Genomic DNA, 21,590 nt, shown 5'->3' with positions numbered 1-21,590 from the left:
CAGGCAGACTCTTCCCCCATTCTCCTTGTGTGTCCAATGTGAGATTACTGTGGTTGGTTCCCATATTCACTGAAGAGTGTCTGTCCTCGGGCAGAATCGGAAAGAACACGTGCTCTGAAAGCTGCGTGGTGCCAGGCCATCTCTCTGCTCCGCTGCTTCACTCACCCCTGCAGCCACCACATCCTCTCAGCTCGCCTCCACCCCTGTTATTTGCCCTCCCACCCATCCTCACTGCTGCCCTTTGTCTTTTTCTCCTGTGTTCATTTCACAGTCTCTCCATTCACTATTTCCAGCTCACCACCCTAGCAGTCCACACTCAATTGGATTCCAAATCCAATTTTGCGTCCATGACTACTTCTTAGTTCTGCTTATCTTTTCACTATTAACATTCCAATTTTCAGCCCCATCCTGTTTCTTGCAGCGGGCTGGTAGCTGATAGCTTGAGTGCTAATAGCAGTCCATAAGAGAGCAAAAGCAAGCAAATTGACCTTGCTGTCCTAAAGCTCCACAACTCCTTTGAACTTGGGGGTTGGGGGCTGTTTTGCACAAGGCTGAGACTGTGACATCGGTGAGTCATGACCTTGTGTTAAAGCATGATGGGATATTTAACCCTAGGCTTTGCCCAAGATGGACTCTAATGTGGCCTCACTTTGAGGCCTTGCCTGCCGTACTCTGACTGGTGTTGCTGCAGCCTGGTAGTCAGCATTACATCTAGCAGCGTCTTTGTTCTTTAAGGCCCTGACACACCAAGCCGGCGGCCAAGGACTAGTGGTGACGAAGGCTGAATGTGGCGTCACCTCACGTCTGCCCCGCTTTGCCTTTGCCTCACAACAAACAGGGTTCGTCTGAATCAACAGCGACAGAACCAAACGGTGCCTACGGCCCCCCTGCTGATCCTAGATCCTTGTGGACTTTACGCATGCAGCTACTAAAAACTGTAATGATTCTGACAAGAGCCCGACCTATAAAGAATCGTTAAGGCTGATACCGATACAGATATTTGGTTAGTAAAAATTCTGGTATGCCAATATATATATATATATATATATATATATATACATTTTTTTTAAATATTAAATAATCCAGAAACGCATAACAAAATTTAAACAGATTTCCATAACATTTAAAAAAAATAATCACTGTTGCCAACAGGGACGTTGTAGAGCGCCCTCTGGACAGACTATGCAACGACAACACTCTTCACATGGTTGACGTCCGTTTTTATTTTATTTTTTAAATATTCATTTATCAGAATCGTGTATTTGTCTGTTATGAATGAATATTTAAAAATGGTATCGGCCAATTTAAATGCAGATACCGATAGTTTGGGAAATGCCTAATATTGGCCGAAAATATCGTCCCACCAATAGATCGATCGGGCTCTAATTCAATTGGATTCCAAATCCAATTTTGCGTCCATGACTACTTCTTAGTTCTGCTAAGACAGAGGACCCCGGGAGATGGCTAACCAGACTGTCCATTTCCCGGGCTGTCATTCAGTCTTTATGCAAAGAAGTCTCCCTGCGGTTTGGAGTGGAGGGACTGTGCAGCCGCTGGCTAAGGTTAGCTCGCCGATGAAGGCTGACGCGCTGTGCGACAGTACTGGACACACCGCAAAAACTAGGGGGTGATGGTCACTCACCGTTGCCTTGTTGTGTCAGAGCCTTTACTGCTACGTGCAGTGATGAAACCTACACCTAGTCTACACCTCTGTCTTCCTAGTCTCGCGTTGCCAGACCTTCCTCAGCATTTCTCTAAACCAATCGCAATCATCTTGGACTCAATAACTCTGCCAAATAGCCCCACCGGTACTACTGTTTCAGATTCTGTTCAGTGAACATTACATTGATATTAATAGATGTTTTTTTACGGCGCGTCCCAGAAGCGTGTGAAGCCTCCCAGTCAGTTTACCCCCCCCCCCCAATATCGTTTGTTTCCTTTACAACACCACAGAAGACGAGAGATTCATCTTGGAGGTGGAAAAATAAAATAAGACATCACAGATCTGTTTTTTTATCAGAAAGAGAAGGACTGGAGTTTATTTACAGGAGAGCTTGGCACCCATGCATCATCACTACACCATTATCACCTGGACTAACCATCCGTCCTAGAGTGATGAGGTCTTTGTTTTCAACATACCTCATCACTCTAGGACAGGCAGATGATTCTCTGCCGCCTCACTTTGAGAATATGTTGCGTCGGTACATAAAACTCACAAAATGCTGCCATGACCCCTTTAACACAACTTAAAAAACCCCAAACTTGTTTACTCTCTTTCTGCCTCGAGTTACGAGTTCAGCTGCATTTGTAGCGCGCAGCAAGGTCAGGACGCCTGCTGTCGTCTGCTAGTCATCTGCTCATCTTCAACAAGCAACTAATATTTCATTCATTTTTGTTTTGAGCTATTTATTAAAAGACTATAATCACTTCAGCTCAATTTTACTAGTGATTGCTCACAGGGTAAAATCAGTAAAATGTAAAATTCCTCAAGGTGAATTTCAGCATCACTATAATAATTCTAATCATTTCTACATTGCAGATGTTTAGTTCTGTTAAACTACCATCAATAAAACTCAGCACTTTCTGGAGATGCTTAACATTAAAAGCCTGAATGGGACTCTTGTCTGATGGAAGTAGTGCTGTGGTAATGCACATTATGCTGAATTTAAAGGTCCCATGACATAGTGCTCTTTGGATGTTTTTATATCCTTAGTGGTCCCTAATACTGTATCTGAAGTCTTTTATATAGACCTAGTTGTTTCCCCTATACTGTATCTGAAATTCTTTTTATAGACCTTAGTGTCCCTAATACTGTATCTGAAGTCTCTTTATATAGACCTGTGGTCCCTATACTGTATCTGAAGTCTCTTTTATAGACCTTAGTGGTCCCTAATACTGTATCTGAGTCTCTTTGATATAGACCTTAGTGGCCCTAATACTGTATCTGAAGTCTCTTTGATATAGACCTTAGTGGTCCCTAATACTGTATCTGAAGTCTCTTTAATAGACCTTAGTGGTCCCTAATACTGTATCTGAAGTCTCTTTTATACAGACCTTAGTGGTCCCTAATACTGTATCTGAAGTCTTTTATATGACCGTAGTGGTCCCCTAATCTGTATCTCAAGTCTCTTTTATATAGACCTAGTGGTCCCCTAATACTGTATCTGAAGTCTCTTTTATAGACCTTAGTGGTCCCTAATACTGTATCTGAACTCTTTTTTTATAGACCTTAGTGGTCCCTAATACTGTATCTGAAGTTCTTTATATAGACCTTAGTGGTCCCCTAATACTGTATCTGAAGTCTCTTTCCCAAAATTCAGCCTTGGTGCAGAATTCCAGCCACTAGAGCCAGTCCCACACTGGGTTTTCTTTAGTATGTGCCATTTCTGAGTCTGTAGCTATTGGGGGGGGGGGCTTGACCAACTGCCACTTTGCTCGTTTGAAAGCCATGATGTCGCTCTTTCATGGGTGGGCCAAATTCTCTGGGCTGGCAAAGCAGAGAAAGGGGAGGTAACCTTGCTCCTTATGACCTCATAAGGATACCCAAGGCTCGGTTTACACCTATCACCATTTCTAGCCACTGGGGGACCATAGGCAGGCTGGGGGAATGCATATTAATATTAAAAAATATATCAAAGTGACATTTTCATGCCATGGGACCTTTTAACAAGTCAACAGGTGGACATGGAGAATTGTTGAGTTAGCATTAACAGCAAATTGAAACAGAAAAAGAAAGCTGGGTGGTGCTTAAATATGTCTGTTGAAAGGAAACCGAAGTGCCAAAGCTGTCTGAATGAGTATGAGGTTGTTGTTTTTTTAGCAGAGACGTGTCAGTACATGGAGCCCTGTTCCTCTGCATGCTCTTCTCATCTGTCCATCTGTGTTAACGTCCTGTTACCCGAGGGGGAGCAGCACATTAGCAGCCCTCTGCATCTGGAAATCAGGAATGTTGGCTTGTAAAAACGTCTGCAGTTGTTGACATGTTGGTTTGAATGTGGGGTTTCTCACACACACACACAAACAAGGCGTTAATGATTCTGTTTTACCCTAAAGGCACTAACCTCAGTTTTCTCATGTCATTGTTTTCATTAATAATAACCAGCGGTAAAGAGGCTGATGAAAGAGGCTGCCGAACTGAGGGATCCCACAGAGCACTACCACGCCCAGCCACTGGAGGTAAGTTCACCACAAGACACCACGGTCCTCTGGGCCAGTATTTACCATCTTGCTTTAGTTAACAACTATAGAGCATATTTGGAGAAGATTTAAAGTTGAGGGCATTTTTAATTCTGGTTTCATACAACTCCAATATTATTTTTCTTGTGTGGTTTTGTCCACAGATTCTATCAGTGAAATATTTGTTCACCCAAATAATTAGATGTGACATCTCAAAATGAAAGTCAGGTGGGATAAGAAACACAAGCAGAGGAGTTTCCAGGGATTACCAACATTTTTGGTGCCCCACCTCCAAAATAAAGTGGTTTTAACAATCTGGTAGCAGTAGTGAAGCTGGGTGCCCGAACATAGACTCTGGAGTAGGGCTGGACAATATATCAATTTTGTATCAATATTACGATATGAGACTAAATATTGTCTTAGATTTTGGATATATTGTCATATCATAATATGGTAAGTGGTGTCTTATCCTGAAAATACTGCACAATTAGAATTAGAGCCCGACCAATTTTTAAGTCCTATTCCGATCCAAATATTTGGTTATTTAAAAATCTGATATTACAATATATATTTAAAAAAAAAAAAATCCAGAAACGCGTAACAAAACATAAACAAATTTCCCTAACATTAGTAATGTGTAGTTATTTATGAGTTCTCATTAAAATAATATAATAATTTGTGTGAAAAAAAATTGTGTGGAAAATGTGTTAAACTTCTGATAAATAAAACATATAAAAATACAAAGTCATAAACACAATAACAAAAAAAAGAATCAGAGTCGTTGGTGGACAAACAAAATTTTTATTTTTTAGTTTTTAAATATTCATTCATCAGAATCATTTATTTGAATGAACATTTATAATAATAGTAATAATAATAATTGCCGATACTGATAGTTCTGGAAATGTCTAATAGCAGCCGAAAATACCGGCCCGCTGATATATCGGTCGGGCTCTAATTAGAATAATGATTTATTAGCACAACAAACAGCTGTGGGGGTCCCATCTCATAGGACACGTCACTGTCAGTGTTGCAACCCTTCAGACAACCCTGAGACAACCTGAGACGACCTGAGACATCCCAGGTTTCCTATCTCCTGATGAGCAGTCGTCCGTGACATTCCTCTCTCTTTTTGCAGGACAACCTCTTTGAATGGCACTTCTCCGTACGTGGGCCCCCCGATTCCGATTTTGATGGTGGGGTTTACCACGGCAGGATCGTGCTTCCCCCAGAATACCCAATGAAGCCCCCTAGCATCATCCTACTCACGGTAAGACCCCGGCAAAGGCGACATTAATATCACATCTGATTATTTTCCCGCTGATGCGGAACACAGGAAGACGTCAAATCAGATGATCAAAGAGTGGAAAATGGACAGCATGTCATTTAACCCTCAGCCATTTGTGGTTACATCACACGCAGTGACAGTTGTCAGGTCAACGCCTGGGCTGTCATCACAATGTCAGAGAGAATTGCACTGGTATTGTGATAATATGAGACTCTCTTATTATAGTCAGACAGCTGTATGACGCCTGCGCTGCTAATGACAGGCTGATAAAAGTGTACCCTTAATTCTTTTGACAGACCCTTTTTTCATTGTTTCCAGTTCCTTTTGCTCCTCTTTGGTTATTTTTCAGTTTGCATTTATTGTTTGAAAACTCTTACTTTTGCAGAAAAGCAGCCTGCATTTCCCCGTTCCACAATCCCAACTGTGTCAAACTTCCTTGTCTGTCTGCTTCTCATAAACTTTGTATGTTCTACTTATGCATCTCCACTACACACACATACACACACACACTCACACTCACACACCCACCCCACTCACCTCCACCTTCTTTTTATTGCCTTCCCTCCTAGCCGAACGGAAGATTTGAAGTTGGAAAGAAAATTTGTTTGAGCATCTCTGGCCACCATCCGGAGACCTGGCAGCCCTCTTGGAGCAGTAAGTTTCCTCAACAACAAGTCCAAAGTTTTCCACATGCCCTGAGTTTCTCTAATTAGTTCTCCAAATACAAGTCACTGTCTTAGTGTAGTCTTTGTCGTCCAACCTGAAGCCAGATGTAGACTATCAATCCAACAACAAAATAAAGTCACTTTCAGGAGGAATACAAAAACTTAAAGCTCCCATATTCTTCTCATTTTCAGGTCCATAATTGTATTTTGAGGTTGTACCAGAATAGGTTTACATGATTACATTTTCAAAAAAACACCATATTTTTGTTGTACTGCACATTGCTGCAGATCCTGATTTCACCCTGTGTGTTTGGGTCTCTGTTTTAGCTCCAGAGTGAGACATCTCACTTCTATACTATCTTTGTTGGGAGCTGCACATGCTCAGTAGCTCGGTAAGATCCATCAGCTGATACCTCTTTCTCCAGCTTTGGTCAGTCCAAGGCAGGATCAGCTGGGAGACTTCTTCTAGACCAGGGCCACTTGTGGAATACCTACAGAACAGAGACAGGAAGTAGAACAGGGACAGGAAGTAGTTCTTTTGGAGATTATGGTCAACTAGTGACTGTTGGAGCAGTGTTTTTCCGTTGAGAACGAGCTAGCATGCTATGGTTAGCCACCTCGTCTCGGCTAGTGACGTAGAAAGCCGTGCAGATGTTGACCAGCTCACCCGGAGACTGAAGACAAAGGACACTCAGAAACTGGATCTCAATCAAAACACCATGGATGTTTGTTTTTTCATGTTTGTATGCGTGTGGAAGCACCAGAGACGCAAATCCCATATTTCATAAAATAGGCACTATAAAGTAAACAAAGCAACAACAAAAAAATGAATCAGCTCTTGTTTAACATCCAAGCTCTCCTCCCTTTAATCTTGCAGTAAAAAAGTGCAATTTTAGCAACATATTAACTCAGATGTATGAAATAAATTCAACAATAAAACGAATTAACATTTCAGGAGGAATACACAAATTACAAAAAAAACAAATAGATAGATATAGATATCTGAAACAATCTGGCCTGGTTGCGCAACTATTGAAGACAGCGCTACAGATGGAGGAGACGCAGCACAGTTTACCTCCCAGTCAAGTCAGTGCAGGACATACTGTATACGGGTGAGCTACAGGTGAAGCTGGAGAAGGATAGGTGAGCAGAACGTCCGGTGTTCAGCTGCAGTTATCCTGACTCAGGGATCATTTTACAAAGTCTACAGACTACCACGTTGTTGGCATTGCGAGTAAAATACCCCACACTTTAGAAGACCCTGTGCGAGCCTTTTTCTCAACGTGTTCCATCCATACTCGCGCTGCTGCTGGAGGCAGCCATGTTATTTTTAGACGCGAGGCAACGCATTTATGTAATCGATGACGTTGAGTACGTCGATGAATCATCCCAGCCCTAGTTAAAGCTAAGAAAAACGGCTTCATGGAATACTTACCAGTGTTAAACAACAGTCACGTTAATGATTAGAGTAGATATGTAATTTGTAATGTTTCACGGTACATCGGTGTTTAACATACTACTGTTGCCAGGCGGGCTGCTGTTGCCTTCACTTCCACTCTCTTCTTCTCCACTACTTCTTGCTTATTCACAGATTATTGTATTTGTACGCCCTCTGGTGTTTCGGAGAATACTGCAACGAACAATGCGTTGAGCATAAACGTCTCTGTGCATACTCGTAGCGTGCGCGCCATCTAGAATGCCTTATCTCAAATGCCAACATGGACCAGCTTAAATCTTCCGATTCAGTCAACAAGTCATAAATGTGTAACAAAAAACAAAGTAGATTCACTTTTGATTTTAGGGTTCTATATTTTTGGGAGATGTATTTGAATTTAACCTTATATCCTTAGCATTGTCATTATTATTAAGCACCTAAAAGGTAACCTTTTCATGAGAAGAAAGGCATATTTTCATCCCTCCAGAGTAAAAACTGATAATTTATTCCTACTGAACTTATTTTAGTTCTCTCCTGACAATTTGCTGAGTTCTGCTTTCATGCTACTCCGTAGAACTTAATCAGGGGGGTCTCAGTGGGGGACGGTGCATCTTCCTCAAAGCATTTTTCCCTACTAGTTCCCGCTCATGAAAACGTAATACCAGCTCAATAATAATAATAATATCAAAGACAAACGTTACTCTAAACCTTTTTTTACCGACATACTGCAGGTTACATGGCTGGCCATGCCTTAGACATGGGACTTCCCTTGCTGGGTTGTAAAGTGTTGTGCCTCATTCTTTTTTTTTGAATGACCCCTAAAAGCCTGGCTGAATAATTAAAGTTCTGCACAGCCAGACCAGCTGTAGTGATTCCATGGTTACGCTTACTACTGTTGGATGCTGCTTTAGTTCATATGCTACGCCTACATGTTTGATAAAATGTAATTCAAACATTCCTTTTGATATCCCTCCGGAGAAGTTTGACATTTTCATGTTTTACATATTCCCATATATGTATGTATGTATGTATACATACATACATACATATATATATATATATATATATATATATATATATATATATATATATATATATATATACATACATACATACATACATACATACATACATACATACATACATACATACATACGTTATTTATGGTTACATGTCTCTGTTTTTACATACACCAAAACACAGGATTTTGGTCCATATCGCGATTTTTTGACAATTCAATACAAACCTCGATTCTTTTTATTTTTGGGGGGGGGTTGTAATCAGTAAAGTAATACTTTTTTTTCTTATTCACAGTTAATTCAAATGACACTGTGTAAGTGAAGTCTAATTTATGTAATGGGTTTACATGTTAGACCGCACTGCAAATCCATATCTTGACGAGGCGTTCAGCTCCAGGGAGACAGCTATGGTTTGGTGGTAAAGATGCTGTAGTGGTATAAGGTATCAGTATTATATTGTTGAAAGAATTGGTCAAGTTAGCCATTAAATACAATAATGAAAAAAAAATGATTTCAAATGCTCCATAATTCATTTGAAATGCTGCCATAGAATGTCCAATTCGGCTTTGTAACAGTTTGACAGTCAAATCATAAAATGTAACAACTAAAAGGTGCTCATGGTGATGACTGCTACAGTATGAATGCATGCTCTTAAATGGACATTATCATGAACAGGACATTATAATCCGGTTCTTTTTTATCCTGCTTATGCGGCAGGAACAAAATCAGCCACAGAGCAAATAAAATAAATGTTCCATTTCAGCAAAGAAAATGTTGCCTTGCTTCTTATGTGTTATTTGTTTTCAATGATATGTTCTAAATTAACTTGCATAATGATCAACAAACAAAATGGTGCTGTGTGGGCCTCATCACAAAAAGCACCAAATATTAGTTTGAATGTAATGTCAGTTTCTGTTTATATAGTTAGTCTATAGTTATTATAATAAAATCCAATATGCATAACCTTCGTAGGTTTATCTTGTTCAAAGACAGTCTGATATAATGGGCTTCCAGATGATGGGCTTTAGTATATTGGATAGACTGGAGCACAGACAAAACACAGCCAGTCATAATATAGATACAAATAACCCTTTGAGCTGGACCATATTGTAAAATGTGACCTGTGCCAGCTGGAGAATGTGTACACATGGTACACACATGGTGGGTGCCCTCAAATAGGCCAGGGTAAATCCAGGCTTACGCTCAGAAAACAAAGCATCATTCCTACTTATGTAACACGGTCACTGAACACAACAACAGGTGCGGCCTGTCGTGTAATTTAACCTTCCCCGTTTTACCCAGGAATGTTGAACGTGCTCTGATTTTAATGTTTCTCGTCTTCTCTTTGTGTTTTCTCCTCTTGTCTGTTTCTCTTCCAGTCCGAACCGCCCTAATAGCTATAATCGGATTCATGCCAACAAAAGGAGAGGGGGCGATCGGATCTCTTGATTATACTCCAGAAGAGAGGAAGGCCCTTGCCAAAAAGTAAGATTTTGTTGGATGAAAATCACTCCACTGTTTACTCTGCAGAGCATTTGTTGTGTTTGCACTGCTATGGACAGGGAATGATAATGAGGTGAGTGGTCAGGAAGTGTGTGTGTGTTTCATAAAGATTGTATGATCTTGCATGCTGGATTAGCAACATACCTGTTAAGGATAGGGTCTGTGCTGACATTACATGCATTATCTTCAACCTGGACCCTATTTTCACATGCGTTGGTGTTTACGTGACTTATGTGAACAATAAAATAAAAAAGTGACAAATGTAATTAAACAAAAAAAAAAGCTTTAAAAATGTTGGGAAAAACCCATGAAAATTTCAAAAGACTCAGAAAAAGCCACAAAAGGGTCGGAAAAGATGACCAAAACCTTGATAAAAGGTTTTTCATTTTGAATTTTGACTCAGAAAAACAAAAATGTCCAGGTCGCTGGAAGACAACACAAGGGTTAAAGATGAAATCCTTTTTCTGTTTACCCAGAAACAGATTGGAAATTGGCACACTCACCAAACTCCGTTTAAAATAAACAATATTTTTTGCATATATAGAGACAGTATATTTTTACATGTAAATGTGTATATTTAAGTTTTTTTTTTTTTCAACCAGACCGGAGTAGTGATTGATTGAACAGTGGAAAGACGAACCAAGACACCTTTTCATAGATGTATTTTGTTTCTGTGAACTTTGAATGATGTGTGTTTTATGATGATAATTTTACTGTTTCTTTAAATGGGGCCTGGTGGGTTTGGCAATAGCTATTTCAGGAATTTTCATGTTAAACAGAATCAGTCTTACTCTTAAAAAAAAAAAATGGTTGGCCTATGTAAGGATCCTCTCTATAATGTTTTCAGACACTTAGAACAATAATCTGAGCTTGTTAGTGGCAAAACAAGCACTTTTTATGGACGTAAATTAAAGGTGCGTAATAACTTTATATGTAATTTTATGGGGGGTTATTTTAACGTTACTCAACACTGGGGCTAGCCGAGAATACGTATACATCCATCGAATAACTTTTACGTCCGACGGCTGAAGTCCCTTAGCGGCTGGGAGTGAAGCAGAAACACCAGGGTGGGATAGCTGGCTATATTAGCAGTAGATCAGTTGTCCCCCCTATGTGTATTTGATGTAATCAACACATGAGCCTCGGTGGACATGCCTTCCACTACAAAGTCTCTAGTCACAAAGGGAAAGGAGTGCGCCCAAGCCAGTCCTAGTATTACCAATTCATGACAAATTCATTATCACTAAAATACCCGGCCTCTGGAGGGAGCATGCGTGGGCACGGTGATCTTCATTTCACACCACATTTCCCTCAGAGGAAACCACACAAAGCCAGAGAAGGAGAGGATCCAACTAAAGTCGCTCTTCTAATAGCAGATGAGACGGGTCTTGATCAGCTGGCTGTTTCATTAGCACATAGAGATGAGATAGACGCACTTTGCTATAAATACACGGCTGCTCCATCTCCCTGATGAAAACCTTTTTTTTTTTTTTCAGTCTGTGTAAGGCTGAGGCAGCACTCTTTTGGGGTTTTTCATCTTTGCTTCTATGCCCCTGGTGATTGTAGAACTGTCAGTCAGAAAAGGGCATCTGCACAGCAGGATATTTATTGTCAAATGTCGAAGATGCTGCCTAGCTTTTAATGTGGCAAAACAAACACAGGGCCTAGTGGAAGCCTGGGAAGTCTCAGAATTTAAAATGAAAAATGTCAATCGTTTCTGACACTCAAGTGAACATTTCATATACAGGACACATGCTGACAGCATACATTGTGATAATAGTTCTTAAAAGTAATTTAGAGTGTAAGGATACAGTGGCCTACCTGATTGTCAAGTTATTTTTGGGGGGAAAAGTTGTCAGATTAATTGCCAAATAAACACTTCATTAATCCCAGGAAGAATAGTGCTACACTTGTTCTGCACTGCAGAGAACTGGTGACACGCCTTGCAGAAAATATTCTGTTTAGTGATGTAATCCAGATTGCTCCAAATCCTCAGATCCATCCCACACAGCAGTGCACATGCAGTATTTGACACTACTGTTTCTTAATGCAACTCCAATAAGTCAGGGTTTCACTTAGTGCATGTCTACCTGAAAATGTTGTCAAGCTGGAGTTGTGATAACACAATGGGCCATTACTGTTGTTACCAACCTGGAGTTTGTCCAAAGTTAGGCATTTTGTGTAAAATCTAACTGTGTCTCAATTTATATACACTTCTGTGAGTACACTTACACATGTAGTTCACTGTGTACACTAACGCCCAACCGATATATCGGCGGGCCGATATTAGGCATGTCCCGTACTATCAGTATTTGCATTTATAATGGCCAATAGTATTCATTCATCTGAATCTTTTATAATGACAAATAAATGATTCTGATAAATTGATGGTCAACCATGTTATGAGTGTTGGCGTTGCATAGTTTGCCCACCAGAGGACGCTCTATAAATAACTAATGTTAGGGAAATCTGTTTGTTTTCCTACGCATTTCTGGATTTTTTCTTAAAAATATACTGTACATTGGCCGATATATGAGCATATCGGATTTTTAAATAACCAAATATTTGTATCATATCGGCCTTGAAAATCCTTTATCGGCCGGGCTCTAGTGTACACTATGTTGTCACTTCTCCATATCGCCCAGCCCTACTGCTGACCCCGTAAGTTTGAAAACTCCGGGGTTGTGTTGTAGTCTGGACAGGCAGAAAGAGAGACCTTTTGAAACTGTAACACTTCAGGTCTTTGTTTGTCCGAGCAAATTATTCCCGTCATTTTGCCCTTGTTTGTCTGTATGCTCAACTTGTACTTATGAGAAGTAGAAACTTCTGGACCATTGATTGACAAAACTTCTCAAACATGTTTCTGTCCTCAGTATCCATCTGAGATTTTTACAAATCAAATCTCCACTTTTTTTCTTAAAGTTTAGATGTGTTCTTGATGATTAGCACTTATGCATAAAAGGATTCAGACAGTCATTCATGTGAGCAACCATCTACCGACCACGGAGCCTGTTTCCATGGCTTCCGCTTTTGGAGACAAAAAACTCCCTGTTTAAGCTGTCATAGTCCACTGACAAGATGACTGGAGGCGTAAGAGAACATTTGCCGTGCCTTGCAAAATGTCTAATGTCTAAAAAGCTCAGCTTTTTCTCCAGCTACATCTTAACTTCCCATAAATAGAATCCAATTTCAGTTTGGCTCCAGAGAAAGACACTGATTTGAATCATGTATCCAAATCTACCCAAGCCACCTTTAGCCTGAGGAATGCCACAGTGAGGATGTGGTGTTCCTCAGAGCATGATTCATCCCTCCTCTTCACAGCTGTAACATCAGCCCATTAGCTGAAGCAAAGGACGATTAGCTTGCCTAAGACAAATCCACAGACACTTGTTTAATGTGTTGCATTTTTATGTTTTTTCCACACCACTGCGCTAAGCAGCTGTGTTGATCCTTTTTTTAGCAATATTGCCCTGAACCCCACTGTCAGGAATGACATGAGAGCGTAAAAGTGCACGAAGCATTCCAAACCCTTAGCAGGGACCTGACATGTGAATGTGCCACAGGTGGTGAGGGGGGGAAACTGTCATATGAGGATACACTGTGAGGCAGCCAACAATACACACAGACAGCCAATGCCGTAAACACAGCGTTTGAAGCTGGTTTTCCTCCCAGTTTGTAGACAGGATCCATACACAGCCCTAAAAAGGCATGGGCAGCTTAATCTAAGAAATCTTCATAACTTCATAATCAAGATGCCAAATTACCATTGGCCGAGCAACCTACCTAGATGACGGTACATTTTTCAAAATCAGTGCACCACCCACTGCACTGGCTGCTAACTTTGTGAAATGTAACTTAAATGCCTGACTAATTCCGAGTTCTTTGTCTGGTTTCGCTTTCTTTGTTCGTGTTGACAACAACACACTGGCCATCAGCAAATCTGAAATTTGTCTCTTTATCAAACACACTGTTGATTGGCTGCGTGCTACACTCTCCAAAATAATTCTCTGTGTGAGAACATTTTGGGCAGCCATCCTCTCTTCATAGAGCGTTTGATGGGGTAATTTAGGTATCTAAAGGAAGAAAGTTAATAGTTTTAACCATTTTAACTGTAATAAAAACATTGAACTCAACGTGCTTGGACAGGACCCCTTTTTTTTTTTTTTACCCACTGGGTCAGGTTCCCTTTGATCCTTACGCAGATTTTTAGGTCTTTAATACTAATCGCTGTCGTTGTAGCTCTTCATACTATGTCATCTGTTATAGCGGACTAATTTCTTTGTTTACATTCAGTTGGACAAGCATTGAAATCTTTTGTAAAAAAAAATGTAGTTCATGTAAAATACTCTGCTTTCCCAGATTTATGCTGTTTTGCTGAAGTTGCGTTTCCCAAATCTGTAAAATTGAGGTTGGGGGAGAATAGGAAGCCTGACCACTAGACAGAGTGGACACATTAATGAGAATGAGACAAAGGTTGACGAATACCAGGATTTTCCTTAAAGCATGTAGCTGTGACATTATGTTTTTAAGATAAGGTGTTGTTAACACCAGGGTTGCTTTGTAATCAGGACGTGTATTTCAAACCTAGTTGCACTTTAGTATGAATTACAAGCATGAGCCACCGTATAATAACATACAAGGAGTGTGGCATATATCAGTAGAAATGTAATTATTGTACAAGCTAAAAAAAAATTCAGTTAACTTGGCAGGTAAACCTGACATACTGTGACAAGTGAGCCAGAACATTAATGTTGGGCCTGTTCATATTAACAGCTAATTTATTTGGAGACTGAACCACTGCCATTGTAATTTGTTTTCATTTATGAAGCAGGCTGTTCACTTCTAGAGTGGAGGGACCTGGTTATTCATCAAATGGCCTAGTACTGCCACAAGCTACTCTTTTTAAATTAGGTGTCTGATTCTTTGAAATTTGTACTGTAAGGATTGTTCAAGGGATGGAGGCCAGAGTAATCTTCACCGAGTGTATGTTTTATTTGAAGTTTACATAAAACTAATGAGCAGTTGGTTTTGGTGACGACGTAAAAAAAAAAAAGCTAGGTTATATGGCTGGGAGCTCGTGCAACAAACATTTGGTTGATTAAAGTCATCCTTTAATTAAGAATTAATGATCACAGTTTCCATGCTGAAATGACCAGAAATAATTCCTTTTAGTGTGCTCAGAGGAGGCGTCTTGGTAGCCAAATGGTTACAGAGCATGGCTCTTCCTTAACCTACCACTCCACTGACAATCAACCAATCAGATTAGCCACAAAGCTGTCTGTAACATCAGGCTGGGTCACACTAAAGAGTGTCCAATCTTTTGTTGCATGTAAATAATTGGTTCTCAATATCGACTGTAACTGTGAAGAATTAAGTCTATAATGGAAGCAAGTGGATGTTGAACTGATGTTAACTGTTCATCTTTGGCGCAAATTACTGAAAAAGCTTCATCCGACTTGCAACAGTCCATCTTTTCAACTCTATTGCAGTGTGCAGAAACTTAAGCAGATGTGGGAGGTTACCCCATCTTGTCTCATCTGATTGGTTTTGGTTTTTCATGCAACCTTTTGTCACCTGTATTTTCCTCCAACTTGTTGATAGGGCTTGAATGGCTAGATTGACATGTACAGGATTTTCTTCTTTTAAATGTGGAGATATGTTGACCATGTTGGTATTTTATAAATGTTTAATATAAGCCCATATGCGTGCTTTGTTTCTTTGTAGGGCACTTTCACAGACAAGATATGCATTGTTAGAATTGTGATTAAATCTTACAGAGAATCCTGCAGCCCTATGTCATACACCTCTCTCTGCCTATTTCCAGTCTGCCTTTTCACCGTCAACTATTAAAAAAATGTGAAAATGCCCAGAAAATCTTACTTGCCCACCAACATAAGTCGGCCACGGAGGCCTGGGCTACACAACTTGAAAACACCAGGACAACAGATCTATTGTGCCGGCAGGATGGAATAAATAATGGACCTGCAGAAAGTAAACTAGTGTGTCTGGCTAGTGGGCAACCTACTCTCCAGGCCAAGGGTTAGCACTGTGACATGTAGAAGGAGAGGTGCTCACCATGTCCCACCTGTTCTCCGGCAGGTCCCAGGACTTCTGCTGCGAGGCGTGTGGCTGCTCCATGCGCTCTGCCCTCCTGGCTCTGACCCCCAACAGCAACCCCAGCGCAGAGGACCACAAGGCTAAAGAGCTGGCCCAGCAAATCAACTTCAAGGTACAAACTAGCTAAACAGGGAACCCTGTTTGATAGTAGGGTTGGACAATGAACCCTACTACTCCTTTACTCACTTAAAAGTTCATTCTTGTCTTTTGAAACGTTTAACCCTTGTGTTGCCTTCCCGTTAACAATGAACTTGTCCTCCCAGGTCATTTGTTTTTGCTTTTCCGATGTTTTTGTCGCTTTTTCTGATTTATTTGTCACTTTTTTCCATGCTTTTGCTGCTTTTTTTAAAACCTGAGCTGGTTTAATAATAGTTGTTACACTTATTCTTGGAAGTCACGGTCAACAAACCTCATTTATATCAAATTATACATAAGTTTTTTGTTAAAAACAAAGAAATTATGAATTATTTTGACTAATAGTTAAGATCTGAGGATCTTGAGTGGATCACAGATGGGTAGATGTCAAAGTTTAGTCCGGGTACTATTTTGAAACCATTAAAAAAAAAAAATACAGATGCTATAAGATTAAATAAAACACCCAAAATTTCAGTGATCATTCATTTTACCTGAAGAACGTTGTATGGAATCATCCATGTTATTTTTGGGCAATTTGGTTAAAAGAAATCCACATTTCTGAAAAAAACACTTTGAAATGGGCTAATTTGACCCAAGGACAACACAAGGGTTAAAAGGAATTATCCACCACAAGGTCCATTCAGTTAGCCTAGAAATCTAGACACACCCTAGCAGCTGAAAATGTGATTTGCCGTTAGCGGTTAGTCTAGCAACTCTCCCAATAGTTTCCAATAGTCTGGAAAAAAACAAGTTCTGGTCAGGCCAATCACATCGTGTATAGAGTCGGGGGGCGGGCTTAACATAAGGATGGCAGAGTTGCAACAGTTCTACGTAAATTCCCTTCTCTTAAAAACAAAGAAGATGGCAGTTGTTGCTGGCGAACAGCGGCCATTCTTAAAAACTTAAAGTGTATTTGGAGTTTTGCCGGCCGGATACGACAAAAGTTGAATTATACTACAGGTGATGACACATTTTGATTTGAACCGAGCTTTGATTTGTCCAGTCTGGCCATGTGCTTTTTTTTTTTTTACGGTTGTTAAAGTATACGTGACAGTTTATTATGAAATACATTTGTGGTTATGTTGTTGAGCCCCATGACAGGAGCCAAGGCACAGTGTAGATGACTCCACTTCCCTGTGTGTTCATGCAGGAAGAGTCCAGTTCATCCAGACAGGCAAGTGAGAGCGGGGGTGCAGAAAGCGAGCCTGCTACACTCACCCAGGAAGACAGCTCCACGTCTGCAGGCCAGGAAGCTTCTGAAGAGCCCCAGGCTGAGCAGGTAGGTGTCATACTGCTCCCTGGGGTTATACAGGACTAGGTGCTGTTGGAATGAATTCCAAAAGTTGGAATATAATTCGATTAGTAAAAAAAAAAAAAAAAAATCAATACTATTTGAATACTGAAATTACTATTCAAATCTGATGCATTGTGAGGTCTTAACATCACATAGCACGTAACGTTAGTATGGGGGGGGGGGGGGTGACAGGCTGCGGCTGGAAATCGGAAGAAGGACAACAGGACACGACAATTTCCCATTAACTTACATTACAATTTCCCATTAACTTACATTACAATTTCCCATTAACTTACATTACAATTTCCCATTAACTTACATTACAATTTCCCATTAACTTACATTACAATTTCCCATTAACTTACATTACAATTTCCCATTAACTTACATTACAATTTCCCATTAACTTACATTGTAGCTTGTTTCGCCGCTGCCGACTGCAGCGATCTCGCTGAATACTGGACCAATGTCAAACATTGCTGTTCACATCAGTCACTTTGACACAAAAACATATGGAAAATAGGGTCCAACTTGGAAAAAAACAGTTGTTACCCTCTAAGGAACCACTGTGTTAAATGGATTGTTGTACGCCGTACTGGAAACCTGAAGTCTTACATATCTCCATTTCTCTCTAGTCTGTCAGGGATTCTACTAGTGAAGACAATGTTGTCCTCTACCTCTACAGTCTCTGTCTGTGTGATAGCTGTAGAAAGAAGCCACTGACCTTTGACTCTGTGGAACCGACACTGAAACCTGACGTATAACATCTACAAAGAAAAATATACCACTGACCAGTAAATCTCATTCACTGACATGAAACCTCGTTTAAGGATTATTTCATGCAACCACAGTAACTCCGTGCAAGCAATAGGGGGATTTTGGTCTCAAAGTAATTCGTTAATCATGATGCATCTGCACATAGTGTATGAGCTATAATTCTTTTTGTGCTTTCAATTTCTCTTCGGTCAGGTCAGTCACACCATACAGCGCTCTATTTCAAGTGTGCAAATGCAACATTCACTGTGAAGTTGGGCTTGGTTGGCATGGAATTTAGGTCTTAATTCTGTATTTCATGTCGTAAATGGACCATATTGTAATATGATAAAGCAACAGTGTGCTTTCCAAGAATAGCTGTAGAAAGAAGCCACTGACTTTTGACTCTAAAACCTGATGCTTTCTTGTGATGTATAACATCAACAAAGACTTGATGAAAAATATACCACTGAACAATAAATGTCAGTCACTGACATGAAACCTAGCTTGGGGATTATTTAGACGTTGCAGATTCCTTGTCCTAATATTTGGAATAATTTAATACCCGACCTGTCTACAGCATTCTGTGGTTCTTTTTTCAATCCATTTAAGCTCCAACGTGTTGGACAGAGCAGCGGGTGTTCGGAAGCTCCACAGTGTACAATCAAAAGGATGACATGGTGCTGTCTTTATGCAGTCAATTACACATCTTTCACATTGTTCCCTTTAATTGGTGGCTCGCTTCGCCACCTGCTGAGATCCCACTGAGCTCAAAAATCTGTTTGAATATGTATGGGAGGAAATGATGGTGCATGCTGAGTTTGCTGCAGCACCATGCGAGCTCTATTGATTGCACTGAGTTGCTGTGGTTGTATGAAATCAAGCAGCTGGATATTAGCACTCTCTCATTACGTCATAGTTGATGTGCTGAGATAGCATGAAGCCTGTGGTTCTGTGGCTTCTTCTTCACAAGTCCAGATCATATGGACACGCTTTGTTGCCTAAGAGCATTGGTTTGGACTCCAGCTGCTACCAATGATCCAGTCAGAAGGAACAGAGAGGAGGGTCTAGATTAGTGTATAGGAAACCAAGCCATGTCAAAAATAGGACTCACCATCTGCCACTGCAGTTGAAGGGACAAGAGTTACAACTTGTCCGGCCTGTGGTATCCCACGCTGCCTTGCTGCCGTTCCCTGAACACAGAGGGATGTAGGATAACTTGTGTGCTGCCTCTGTCCAGTTAGTGCTGTCTCCCCCCAGCCAGTCTCTAATTGGGTGAAATGTACATTTTCTGTGTAAAAGCTAGGCCTGTGGACACTGCTCGTTGGTTAGTCATATCCCTCACAGTCTCCTGCCCTCCAGAGAGAACTCATTCTATCAGCACCAGCATCATCACTTTATCTATAACTAACTCTAACACTAGTAGTTATGCCAAAACTGGGAGTAGCTTTTAATGTGTTGAGCCGGGATGCTCATGAATGACTTATTATTTCAACGATGTTGCATGAAAGTAAAGCATAATAAAACCAAATTTGAGATTTCATTATCCTCTATAAATATTTTACATCATGTATTGTGAGATAGTGGAATGAGTATTAATTTATGAGTGATTTGATTCTAGCTCATAAATACTACCCTTTAACCAGCAGTCATTTCCAAGCTGTTGGCCTTTCTGGTTCGTTTTGCGTGGGTTTTCCTTCGGGTGCTCTGGTTTCTTCCCACCATGCTAGGTAACTAGGACTACAGTTGAAAATTAGCCAACTGGCGCATTTACAGAAATGTTGATGAATGTGCATTGTCCTAATCAAATAAATAAATCTACAAATGGTCTGACGTAACTTCAGGTTAATGACAACAGCTGTACTGTGTGGGTGCCTACGTTGACATGTATTGTCATTTCATAAAGAGATCACGGAAGACAATAAAAGATATCCAACTTTTACAGCCACGCTGTCCCCAACCCTCACCGAGCCGGTCTGTGAACGTTATGTGATGGCTCTGTTTTAGAGGGAGTAAAATGGCGGCCGATGGAGAACAGAGGGCTGGAACGGAGACAGAAAAATATACATTTATTGCCTTGTACCTGTACATGTGTAATGACAATAAAGTTTAATCTAATCTAAATCTAATCTAATTTATAGATTTCATTTGCTTAATGTGGATATGTCCCACTATAAGTAAGTAGGCTACAAATAAAAGACGAGGTGGGATAGGTAAATTACAGCCTCATAGTATCTCTAACACAAATGATCTAAAAATGTGTATTAATGCTTGATTTCAGCAAAACTGCTCTAAACTATATTATACAAACTGTATTTATATATACACTACCGGTCAAAAGTTTGGGTTCACTTACAAATTTCCATACCACTCCATTATAGACAGGATAGCAGCTGATCTGAGTGGGGGGGCTCATCTTTAATGCAATATCTACATTGCCCATTATCAGCAACCATTCATCCAACGTTCCAAAGGCACATTCTGTTTACTAATCTGATATCATTTAAAAAAACTAACTAAGAAAACATTGGACAACCCTTATGCAATTTTGTAAGCACATAATGTAATCTGATTACTGCCCTGGTTTAAAAAACAAGGCAACAGATCTCAGCTGGGATTCTGTCTATAATGGAGTGCAATGGGAATTTCTAAGTGACCCCAAACTTTTGACCGGTAGTGTAGATGTCTGCGTAAAAAACATACTTCACTTCTAAAAAATGTCACTTTAGAGCTACAACGGAGCTGTGACTCAGCTGTGGCACAACACAAAAACGCAATGCAGCCGGATCCAGTGGGCATAATCAATAAGTCGGGTAATTGTTTCACCTCTAATGCGTAGTTTTGTCCTAATTTCATCTTCCTCCACAGGCAGAGGCGCCTCCAGCCACAGGTATAGATGGACCCCAGCCCCCTGCGGCCCCCATCCCCGGCCGCCCTCTCAGCCCCCGGCAGCGTCGTGCCCAGCAGCGCAGCCAGCAGGGCCAGAGAGACGGCAGGGACCCGGCCAGCAGGCCGGTCTTCGGCCCGACTCCTCGCCAGCCTCGGGATGAGAGCCGCGCGGGCTCCGTGGCCCTCATCGTGGTGCTCACTTTGGCCCTGGCCGCGCTCATCTTCCGCAGGATCTACCTGGCTCACGAGTACAAGTTCGACTACGAGCTGTGACCACACACCTGGCCCTCCCTCCTCCTCACGCTCAAGTCACCCC

The 21,590-nt window shown here is 40.7% G+C and overlaps 1 protein-coding gene across 2 annotated transcripts in view; it reads left to right on the top strand.

The window, feature by feature from the left end:
• The window catches only part of ube2j1 (ubiquitin-conjugating enzyme E2, J1), a gene marked incomplete at its 3' end in the record, with an annotated part of 53,838 nt that extends 32,248 nt beyond the window's left edge, over positions 1 to 21,590 (top strand). For both annotated transcript variants that reach the window (XM_032543318.1, XM_032543317.1), the window contains 7 exon segments: positions 4,103 to 4,176; positions 5,315 to 5,446; positions 6,034 to 6,118; positions 9,963 to 10,068; positions 16,186 to 16,315; positions 17,489 to 17,617; positions 21,254 to 21,590. In XM_032543318.1, the coding sequence (XP_032399209.1) occupies positions 4,103 to 4,176; positions 5,315 to 5,446; positions 6,034 to 6,118; positions 9,963 to 10,068; positions 16,186 to 16,315; positions 17,489 to 17,617; positions 21,254 to 21,547 (950 nt within the window).

The sequence above is a fragment of the Etheostoma spectabile genome, chromosome 18, assembly GCF_008692095.1.
Source record: "Etheostoma spectabile isolate EspeVRDwgs_2016 chromosome 18, UIUC_Espe_1.0, whole genome shotgun sequence".
In the NCBI taxonomy this organism is placed as follows: domain Eukaryota; kingdom Metazoa; phylum Chordata; class Actinopteri; order Perciformes; family Percidae; genus Etheostoma; species Etheostoma spectabile.
This window is presented reverse-complemented; position numbering and strand designations above follow the sequence as displayed.